The sequence below is a fragment of the Grammomys surdaster genome, unplaced genomic scaffold (genome assembly GCF_004785775.1).
Source record: "Grammomys surdaster isolate TR1022 unplaced genomic scaffold, NIH_TR_1.0 140, whole genome shotgun sequence".
Classification (NCBI taxonomy): Eukaryota; Metazoa; Chordata; class Mammalia; order Rodentia; family Muridae; genus Grammomys; species Grammomys surdaster.
The window spans coordinates 6,005,873-6,018,106 of record NW_021604598.1 but is presented as its reverse complement, the minus strand read 5'-3'; the positions used below and the strand labels follow the sequence as shown (position 1 = coordinate 6,018,106).

Sequence of the window (12,234 nt, the reverse complement as noted above, 5' to 3'; positions counted from 1 at the left end):
CATTCTTACAAACATCTTTCTGTGGGTAAATTTAAGGTTATATTCTCTTCCTTTCTAAACCAAACAAAGCTAGATGAAAAATAAAATACTTTCTTCACAAACCACCCCTTAATCAAATGACTAAACTGCATCTGGCAGTGTGTACATGTTTCTGTCCATCTTCTACACTGGCATGATCACTAGTACTTTCAAATCTGGCACTAAGCCTACAATGCCTCAACAATGGGCTATGTTTCTGGTTTTAATTTAGTGTTGTCATGCTTACTACTTTCCACTTAAGGTCAAATATGAATCTACTTCTAGATACCAAATAAAAGTTCTACCACTATTTGTTCTATGTCAACATAATTCTATTTTATTATTAGTTTAACCACAATAACATATATACCTGTACAGTCTTTTTGATTCTATGAGAAGGTCCTGGATACTCTGGAGAATACAAATCTGTGAGGAATAATGAGTTGATTAATGTCGACTTTCCCAGTCCAGATTCACCTAAAAGAAATAGAAGAAAAATCTGTCAAACTTAACTGTCTTATAAATCTGTCAAACTTAACGGTTTTATACTGTTTATATATTTTAACTGTTTATAAATTTATTAAATGATAGCACTTCACTAGTTAGTGACATTCAAAAACATACTACAAAGACTCCATATTGGAACCAAAGAGATGGTCCAGCCATCAAAGACTAGGTTCATGGTCAAAATCAAGACTCCCTATTAGAAAAAATAATTTTAATTTTGTTCCTTTTATTTATTCTCCTCTCATATAATATATCCCAACCACAGCTTCCCCCTTCCCTCCACTACTTCCAGTTTCCCCTGCCTCCATTAGTCCTCCATCTCTCTTCAGAAAAGATCAGGGCTCAGAAAAAAATATTTTTGTTCTCAGTTTCACACTTGATAGGATCTTGAATCACCCAGGAAACAAACTTCCAGCTTCTTTAGACTAGCCACTAGGCATGCATGTAAGGGATTATTTTGATTTGGGTAATGTAAATGGGAAAACCCATCTTTAAAGAATGGGGCTGAGGGGAGACAGCAATACCTGGGGATAAGGTCCTGAATTACATAAAAAGAAGCTAGCTGACAGCAAGCAATCAACTTTCTCTGGTTCTTGATTTCTGATTTTGCTTTTGTCAGGGTATTTTATCACAGCCACAGGAAAAGTAAAACACTGACCAAATAATATCCACACTATCAAAGGTTTTTAAATAGATGTTTAATAATTTACCACCCATCTCCCATCACCTTTAAAAGTAACATATCTAATACTGTAACTGACACATTTAATAGAAAAGTATTTTAGCAATCAAAGGCAGTCACTTTAAGAAACAAAAAAGATTAGTTACCTTATTTATCACTACTTCACAGTGAAACAACAAGTAAAAGTACTAATTTTTATTACAGACAATAATGAATAATGAAAGAAATCTGGGACTAGAAAGACAGCTTAGTAGTGGTTAGAAATACATACTGTTCTTGGGAAGGAATCAAATTAGGTTCCCTGAAACTATTTCAGGCAGCTCACAACTATCTAAAACTCCAGTTCCAAGTGATCCAATGCCTCTAGCCTCATTGAGGACACATGTACTTCCATGCACATGCTCAACAAAGAAGAAAAGAAGCTACAGCATGATTTCTACTGTGATCACATATTCTTCAATTTTTTTATGTCTAGTAGTATAGCAAGCATACAGTTCATTTTGCCAAAAAAAGGTTAAAATGTATTATAAAACAATGATTAATGTAATAGCTAATACATTTTTACCACTTATTATACAGTAACAGGCATGTTTTGAATAAATAACATTTACACATGCAGGCTTAGTTCTGTTTATACTATCTCAAAAAAGAATTAAGATCCTTAACAGTTATAAGATATCCAGAGAACAAATAGCAGAATGGTGTAAACTCTTCACTAACATTTACATGCGAATTTTTCTAGAGTCAAATGAATAAACAGCATTGTATAGTTGCATGGTATCTATAAAGAAGTCACTTTAGACTTAAGAATACAGACAAGTTAGAAAGACACTCCATGCCTAAAGAGGTACAACAGTTAATCTACTATCACACAAAATAGAAGTTTAAAAACTATCAAGACAGTCAAAAAAGAACTTTCTATGTTGATAAGAGTATCAGTTCACAAAGATGTAACATTTATAACATATACCAAATACCATAATGTCAAGGAATGTAAAGGAAACAATGATAGCAGTGGAGACATAAATAGTTCCATAACTATAGTTGGGCAAGGCAGTGGTGGCGCAGGCCTTTAATCCCAGCACTTGGGAGGCAGAGGCAGGTGGATTTCTGAGTTCGAGGCCAGCCTGGTCTACAGAGTGAGTTCCAGGACAGCCAGGGCTATACAGAGAAACCCTGTCTCAAAAAACAAAAACAAAGCAAAACAAAAAATGCTGTAACTATAGTTGGACACTGCAGTCATAGGCAGAACAACTAGATCAGCAGAAATCTAAGGAAACAATAAGATCTGAACTATATCATGAACAAAGTAGACCTAACAATACAGATAAAACATTGAACTCAGTAGAATAATACATATTTTTTACAGTAGTAAAGTAAAATATTTTTCAGGAATGACTAAAAGTCTCCGTACTGAAATAAGTTCTTTTTTGTGGTGCCACCAAGGTGTTCCGCCATGAGCTGTCAAAAACTCATTTAAGTGGATGATGTACAAGCTCCTTATGTTCTTTGGCTGCTGAGGCTCTGGGTCAAGAGTGGAAGGGTTATATTGGTCTGAATCAGTGGTGGGAATGAGAAACAAGGTTTTCCCATGTAAAAGGGAATCTTGACTGATGATAGAGTGCACTTCCTGTTGAGGAAGAGGTGTTCTTGTTATAGACTAAGGAGAACTGGAGAAAGAAAGCACCAATCTGTATGCAGACAAATTGTGGATTCCAATTTCAGTGTTCCCAACTTGGATATTGTTGGACAAAAGAAAAAAAAGGGGGGGGGGAGATAATGATATTGCAGACCTGACAAGATGCTACTGTCCCTCATCAGTTAGGAACTAAAAGAGCTAGCAGGATAGGAAAACTTGTCAATCTCTCTAAAAAGATGGTCACCAATATACTGTCAGAAAGACCTTAAATAAAGATGGTAAGAAGTCCAGGACCAAAGCACCCATGATCCAGCATCTTGTTACTCTGCAGGTCCTACAACATAAATAATGCCAACATACTGCTCTGAAGAAACAATGCACTAAGAAAAACAAGGAGGCTGCAGAATGTGCTAAACTTTTGGCCAAGAGAATGAAGGAAGTCAAAGAAAAGCACGAGAAACAGACTGCCAAGAGATGAAAGCTGTCCTTGCTGAAAGCTTCTATTTCTGAATCTAGTCAAAAATAAGTCTTTAAGGGTAACAGATCTTAAGCTGAAATAAAATATGTATTTTCTCATCATACTTAATAAAACTGGTGCTATGGAGACAGCTCAGTGAGTAAAGTGCTTTGCAATCAAAACCTGAAGACCAGAGTTGACCTCTAGTGTCCATGTAAAAGCAGGATGTGACTGCACTCACCTGTAATCCTAATACTAGGGAAGCAGAGACATGAGGATCCCTGGAGCTCACCAGTCAGTCAGCCTAGCCTAATCAGTGAGTTCTAGGTTCAATGAGATCCTGTCTGAAAAAAACCAAGGAGGCAAAACAATCGAAAAAGACAGCAATATCAACTTCTGGCCTCCACATGCATGTACACACGAACACATAAACAAACACAAAAATAAACTGAAAAATCCACACATATTTAGAAATGCATCAACATGCTCTCATGTAACCAAAGATCAAAAAGGAAACTGTAAGAGGAACTAAAACACATATAGAGAACAATGAAAATGACAATGCAGTGTGCCAGCCTTAGGGCAGTAAGAAAGGCAGTACCAGTGAACTGACAGTCGTAAATGCTTACATTAACATGATGATCTGATGTTAAAACTATCTTTTCAGGTTACTGATACCACAAAAAGAAATAATAACAGCCATGGTAGACCAAAAGTGAAAATAAAGGAAGAAAGGGAGGGAGGGTAAAAATTAGCAAAACTAAGTGAGTTGTCCAAAAGGGCTTTCAAAATTAATAGGTCATAAATAAATGAGAAAAAAAATAAAATTATTGAAATTATTAAAAAATGGATTATTCCTAATTTTACAGTAAAAAATAAAAAGCTAATTGAGTATAGTGAATATGCCCACAAACTGGAAAACACATGAAATAGATAAGATTATCTGAAACTTAAATGCCCTATAAAACCTGAGCAATGAAAAAGAAACTGTGCTAACAGATTTACATCTTAGAAGAAAATTGCAACTAACGAAACTTTCCACCAAAGAAAAGCTTTGGGCTGAACCGTCTCACTAATGAATTCTACCCAGCACTTAAAGAAAACCAATTCTCTTCAAATTCTTCCCAGAAATTAGAGGAACACTCATTCTATGAGGCTAGCATCATCATACTAAGTCCGAACAAACACAAGAAGAGATAATTAAGCTAGGTGTAAAAGTTCAGGCCTATAAACCCAAGGTAGGAGGCTCAAGAGTTTGAGGGTACCCTTGGTCAGTTACAGGAAAATATGGACTATATGAGATACTGCAAAAAGGTGTGGAGGATGGGATTAGAGACCAACAACACTGGAGACTAGGATGCAGAACTCCTAAACAAGCAATGATCAAAATGAATCATACGACAGCACATTAGAAGAATCATTTGCCATGACTGACGTGAATTTGCACCTTAAATGCAAAGATTCTTCCTCATACTCAAACAATAGCACTACTGAGGATAAGAAACATGAATCTCAATAGATACAAAAAAAGGACAAAATGACAAAATACAAAATCTTTTCATGAAAAACATTCAACAAGCTCAATGCTAATAAACTCAATTTGCAAAGTCGAAACAATTCCTTTAAGATCCCACGTGTAGAGATATTCATTCTTACCACATGTATAGAACATAATAGTACTGGAAGTCCAAGTCACAGCAATTAAGACAAGAAAGGGAAAGGATGATCTAAAATAGAAAAATTGCTTTTCCAGTGACATGGTTTTTATATTTAGAAGACTAAATGTGGTCTACTAAACTTCTGGGGTGGGGAGTGGTCTAACACACACACACACACACACACACACACACACACACACACACACGCACGCACGCACGCCAAAAAAAAAGTTTCTACATACTAATAATTAACTCTACAGAAAAGAAAAAAGAGGGAGAAAGGAAAAGAAAACTCATTAGCAATAGCCACCCCAAAATATGATGGAATAATCCCAGCACTCATTAGGCAGAAGCAGGTGGATCCCTGAGTTCAGTGTCAGCCTGGTCGACAGAGAGAGTTCCAGGACAGCCAGGGCTACACAGCAGCCCTATGTCAAAAAAGAAAAAGAAAAAAAAGAGAAAGAAAAAGAAATAGAAGGAGAAGGAGGAAGAGGAAGAGAAAGAGGAAGAGAAAGAGAAAGAAAGAAAAAAAGAATAAATTCACCCAGGAAGATAAAATAGCTCCACATAAACTATAAAGAGAAATGAAAGAACAGAAATAAAAACAAACCCTGTGTTTATAAAATAAAAAATCCACATAATAAATAACAGTATTGCTCAAGAGATCAGAATTCCAATGACATTTTTGATTGATGAGGAAGACTATTCAAATTCCTAGGGAGTCACCAAAAGACTCTTAAATATCAGGGTTGGAAAAATGGTTCAGTTGTTAAGTACACCTATTGCTTTTACAGAGGACCCAATACCCACATGGTGTCTCACAGCCATTCATAATTACACTTCCAAGGAATCCAACACCCTCTTCTAGCTTCGATGGACACCAGGCACTCACACAGTACACATACATACATGCTAGTACACCACCACACACACACATCTAAAAAGAAAAAAAATTATTCTGAGTATCAAAGCAACATAAAGTAAGGCATTAAACTGATTTCAGATTACATTATAGAACTATTATAATGAGAAAAATTGTTCTGATACAAAAGCAGATACACAAAAGAGAAAGCTCAGAAGTATGGTTATGAAATAATTAAATCTATGGCCAACTGGTTTTCAGCAAAGAACATATGTGAGAAGAACATTCAACAGGAAGAATAGTTCCTTCAATAAACAGTGCTAAAGAAACTGAATGCCCAAATGCAAAATTGAGATTACAAAATTCAATTCAAAATGAATTAGAGATTTAAACATAAGACCTGAAACTGTAAAATCACAAGGAAGAAACATAGGAAACTGGTAAGTGAAATATATCTCAGCAATTACTGGCTTCTCAGTTTAGGGTTTAAAAGCATGGACAACTGACTAGGGATGGAGAAATAAAATAGACTACAAGATTACATCAAACTAAAAAACTGCTACATAGCATGGCGGGGGTAGGGAGTGATCAAAATAGGACAAAATATCTGGAACACATGTACAACAGGGTTACTATGCAGAATAGGTGAGGGACTCTCACCACTCAACAACAAACTAATAACAAATTTAAAATTGGGCAAAGGTTAGAACAGACATTTCTGTTAGAAAAACATACAAGTCAAGAAGACACTTGCACTCCTAGCACTCAGAACCAGCAGGATGAATTTAAGTTCAAGGACAGCTTGAACTAAATAGAGTTCCAGGCCACCCTGGGTTACAAAGTCGAGCCCTGTCTTTAAACAACAGACTTACAAATGGCCACATACGTGAAAAGTGCTCAGTGTGATGATTAATATCTTAAGTTTTCAATTTGTCCTGGATTTGGAGTCAATGAAAAGATAAAGCACTCACTCTCACAGATATAAATGATCTTCTTGATTGGGCTATTTAAAGTTGGAAGCCACACAGACACACTATAAATATGGGTGGCACATTCCAGTGTAGCTAGATAAAAATGAGAGAGAGACAGAGAGAGGAGAGGGGAGGAGGGAGAGGAGGAGGAAGAGGAGGAGGAGGAAGAGAAGGAGGAGGAAGGAGGGGAAGGAAGAGTAGGAAAAGGAGGAGGAGGAGGAAAGAGGGGGAAGAAGAGTAGGAAGAGGAGGAGGAGGAAGGAAGAGGAGGGGGGAGGGGAAAGGAGGGAGGAAGAGGGGGGAGGAGGAGGAGAAGGAGGAGGAGGAGGAGAAGGAGGAAGAAGAGGAGGAGGAGGAGGAAGAGGAGGAGGAGGAGGAGGAGGAGGAGGAGGAGGAGATCTTTTGTTGTATGCCTCATATCTCATTGGTGAGTTCATTTACCCTGTTGGCAGGTTCATTTACTCTACTGTTGCTACAGCTGCTGATACTTCTACATTTCTTCCTAATAACAGAACCCAGCTTCTTGGGGGCTTCTAATACAGCCTGAGGACTACCTGTTCCCCAGTAATCCTCCAAGCCTGCACCAAACAGTTCAGACTCATAAACTGAGCGGATGGCAGGTTCTCAGCTTCTCTGCTGTGGAGAGAGGCACTGTTAGGCCACCCAGACAATAGTGTGTAAGCCAATCTATAAAATCAGATCTACTCCACTAGAGAAACCTAACACACTCAGTCTTAGTAACTAACAGGGAAACACAAATTAAAAGCACAATCAGACCAAACAGCACAATCAGACCATACTTGTTAGAATGCCTATTACTCAAAAGGAAAGAGAAAGGCCAGGAAATGGAAGGAAACCCTTCTGCACTGATGGAAATATAAAGTAGTAGAGGCATTATAAAAAACAGTAAAGAACTCCTTTAAAAAAAATAAAATAAAAACAAGGGGTTAGAGAAATTGTTCAGTGGATAAATTACATACCAAGCAACCATGAAGACTGGAATACTTAATAGACCAAAGAGAAAGACCAGGTGGAACTGGTGCACCTGAGGCAGAGGCAGAGACAGAAGTCCCTGGAGCAAGTTCAAGACTTTCAGGTTTAGCAAGATAACCTGTCTCAGTAAATGAAGTGGACAGTGATCAAAGACAGTCTTCTGGCCTTCACATGCACACTCATACACATGTAAGCATGAACTTACACATACAAGAACACCACCACAACATAAACAGATAGGAAAAAGAAAATTAAAATTAAAATGACTACATATTCAACAACCCAACCAATAGTTATGAAACCAAAGCAAAGGGAACTGGTACATCAGAAAAGATGTTTACTGCAACATGATTCACAATAGCCAATCAGTGGATATTTAAAGAAACTGGCACACACAAAATGAAATAATGGTCAGCCTTAAAAGAGAAGTAAATCTTGTCCTTTGTGACAACATGCACATACCTAGAGGACATGTGCATTCTATTTTAATCCTCCTAAAACTGCAAACGCTCAGGCAAATAGATGTAACTGGAAAATACCACATTGAATAAGGCAGATCAGAAACTTGGAATAAAAGAAAAAGCACCAAATGAAAAAACAAAACAGCAAATGAAACTTTTAGTGTTTTTTTTGTGGTTGTATGTTGTTTGTTTGTTTGTTTGTTTGAAGACAGGGTATCACTGAACCAAGTTCTGGTTGTCCTGAAACTCACTCTATAAATCAGACTGGTCTTGAACTCACAGAGATCTGCCTCTCAAATGCTGGTATCAAAGGTATGAGGTGTGCACCACGACGTTCAGCAACTTTTAGTTGTTTTTTTTTTTAACTTTCTTTTTCTTATTTTACTTATTTATTTAATGTCTGAGTGCTCTGCTTCATGTACACCCACAGGCCAGAATATTGCATCAGATTCCCTTATAGACAGTCGTGAGCCATCATGTGGTTGCTGGGAATTGAACTAAGAACTTCTGGAAGAGCAGCCAGTGCTCTTAATGGCTAAGCCAACTTTTAGTTTTCTTATCCTCATTTCTTTCTTATTTCTAATTGATCTAACATGATATTTTACTCAAAATAATAGAAACAATATATTCAATTATGTATTTTTGTATACACCCTATGTTCATGTCTATGTGTATATATGCTTATATCCATGTGAAACAGAGTAATACAGAACAGAAACTTAGAAAGACGAAGAGTCAGCCAATCTTACACAGAAATAAAGGTATATTCCAGGATACAAGTTATTCCCACAAGTGGTACTGAAACAATTACATGTGTTACACCTGACTCTTCATAATCCAGTAAAAAGTGAATCTCCACGATTTGCACCTTTCCCAAGACAAACAAATAAAACCAGATCATAGTCCTATTTGAAAATACAAAATTCATGGGAGATAACATAAGAGTAAACCGTCCCTGACATAGCAATGACTTCTAAGAACACTAAAGGGAGAGCTCATGAAAAGGAACCACTGATAAGCTAGACTTTGTTAAAATCAAACACTTCAGTTCTATGAAAGGTAATGTCTATAGAATGAAAAGACAGAACACATACACAAACATGCATATAGGAGCACACACACTCCCTACCTGATGAAGGACTGACATACTATTATCCAAAAAATGTATATATGGATGCTTTCTCCTCAGTTAAGACTTTATCATGAAGAGGGGCAGAAAACTGTATTATTATTATTATTATTATTACTATTATTATTATTATTATTAGGCCCAATTCTAACTCAAGGATTGAACAGGCATAAGCAGAAGGACCAAGTCAATATCATACTCTACTACTGCCCTTATCAGTTTTTGTCAACATGACACAAGCTAGGGTCATCAACAGGGAAAGGAGAAGGATTTCAATTGAGAAAATGTCTCCATCAGACTGTCCCACAGGCAAGTGCATGTAGCAGTTTCATTAATGACTGATATAGGAGAACACAGCCCACTGTGGGTAGTACCAAGCCTGGCAGATGGACCTCAACTGTATAAGAAAATAATCTAAACAAGCCATGAGGAACAAGCTAGTAAGCAGTACTCCTTCACGGCCTCTACTTCAGTTCCTGCCCTGACTTCCCGTCATCAGGGACTAAGCTGTAAGATAAAATAGACCCTTTTCTCCCCAAGTCTGTGGGGTTTTTGTTTTGTTTTTTGAGCATGGTGATTATTACAAGGAACAGAAAACAAACTAGAACTGCTACAGAGTGTATTCATGGCCAGCCTCAGATATTAGAAACACTATAGCAGGAACACCAAACAAGTTGCATTTTATTAAAAGGATTCGTCAGTAAAGCTCATAAATCAGATCCACTGAAAGACTGACTATTTCCTCTAAAAACATAATCAGTATCAGATGACTTTAGCCTAAACACTCACCAAGTCTCTTCTTCCCCATCCCCACAAACAAACATGGAAAATAACACAATATGGCCTTCATCCTCAGATACTATGCTGGTTAATTTGTGTGGGGGGTGGGAAGGTAATCTGAAAGTCAGGGACCTCAACTGAGAAAAGGCCTCTATCAAATCGGTGAGGCACTTTCTTGATTAATGACTGATGTAGGAGGCCCCAGCCCACTGTGGGCAGTGCCACCTCTTGGCAAGTAGACCTGGAACGGGTGGTTTTCCCCCCTTAAAACAGGCATGCTGGGGCTGAAGAGATAACTCAGTGGTTAAGAGCACCGATTGCTCTTACTCCCAGCATCCACATGGTGGCTCACAACCATCTGTAATGGGGGTCTGATGCCCTCTTCTGGTGTGCCTGAAGAGAGCAATAGTATACTCATATACATAAAATAAATAAGTCTTTCAAAAAAAAAAGATACCAAAAAAAAAAAAAAAAAAAGGGCAAGCTGTCTGGGCATAATGGTGCTTAATCTCAGCACTTGGGAGGCAGAAGAGGCCAGCCTGGTCTACAGAGTAAGTTCCAGGATAGCCAGGGCTACACAAAGTATATTACTTACTTTTCTGAAAGCAACTAAAGAGTTTATTTGGGTTTATGGTTCCAGAAGATTAGAGTCTCATGATAACAGGGAAATCATGGCAGCAGGCATACCTGGAACAGCAAGCTGAGCCCCCACACATGAAACAGTGAGCCAACTGGGAAAAGGGTAAGACCTTAAGCTCTCAAAGCCTGCTGCCAGTGATATACTTATTCCAGGAAAGCAACACCCTCCAGTTTGCCCCAAACAGCACCAGAGACTATGGAGGAAATCTTATTCAAACAACCAGATATTTTTCTACTAAAAACACATTCAAATGCTATTCTTTAAACTATATTCTAATGTGAAAACTTTTAAGAGTTTTCTTAGTTTCTAAGGGTTTTATTGATGTGAAGAGACTTCATGACCACAGCCAACTCTTATAAAGGAAAACATTTTAATGGGGGCTGGCTAATAATTTCAGAGGTTTAGTCCATTATCATCATGGCAGGAAACTTGGAAGGATCTAGGCAGCCATGGTGCTAAAAAGGAGCTCAGAATTCTACATCTTGATCCTTGACAGGCAGCAGAGGGGGACTCTGTTCTGCAGTGAGCAGAGCTTGAGTCTAGGAAACCTCAAAGCCTGTCCACACAGTGACATATTTTCTCCAACAAGGCTCCTCATAGTGCTACTTCCTATGGTCCAAGCATTCAAACATGAGTCTATGGGAACAACACCTACTCAAACCACCACACTTAGTGACTCACACTGTCTATAGTTTATCATTTAAAATTACTGACATCCCTCAAAAGTAAGACACAGTGTATCTTTATATATAATTATCAGGTTGTCAACTTATAGAAGAAAAGGTAAACTCGAATCTACTGACCTGTCTAGGCTCACCTCTGCTCCAAAGCTACATCTGTACTACTTTTACCCAACCAGAATCAATCAAGTTAACCAACTGTCTTAGTTACTGTTCTGTTGCTACGATAAAACCACGCAACCAAGGCAACTTTCAAAAGAAAGAATTTATTTAGGCTTACAAGTTCCAGAGGATAGGAATCCATCATGGCAGGAAGGCAAGGCAGCCGAGGTAGGAAAGTTAGAGCTTGCATTCTTAACCACAAGCATGAAGCTTACAGAGCAAGTTGGGAGTACTGAGAAGTGTAAACTCTCAAAGTCTGCCCCAGTGATGTCTACTTCCAGGAAGGCCATACCCCCTAAACCTCCCCAAACAGTGTCATACCAGCAACTGGAAAACAAATGCTCAGATATGAGGAACATTTTCACTCAAACCACTACACCAACACTATTAGGTATAAAATTGTAATGTTTTAATCACATGAACTATTATATTATAATAAATGCAACTTCCAAAATGCAAAAAAAAATTAACCAGTAGGGAAAAATATAATTGAGAAAAATATTGTTCCCTTCAGTAAAGAGAACTTCAGTTAAGTCTAGTAACTTAATATAAAAATAAATATGTGGTAAAACATGATTAGCAAAACAATATACACC

General features: G+C 37.6%; 1 protein-coding gene across 2 annotated transcripts in view; it reads right to left on the bottom strand.

Annotated features, from left to right (window-relative positions):
• The window catches only part of Septin7 (septin 7), a 63,182-nt gene that overhangs the window by 30,456 nt on the left and 20,492 nt on the right, over positions 1–12,234 (bottom strand). For both annotated transcript variants that reach the window (XM_028763728.1, XM_028763727.1), the window contains exon 4: positions 389–495. In XM_028763728.1, the coding sequence (XP_028619561.1) occupies positions 389–495 (107 nt within the window). The remainder of the gene's footprint in view (positions 1–388; positions 496–12,234) is intronic.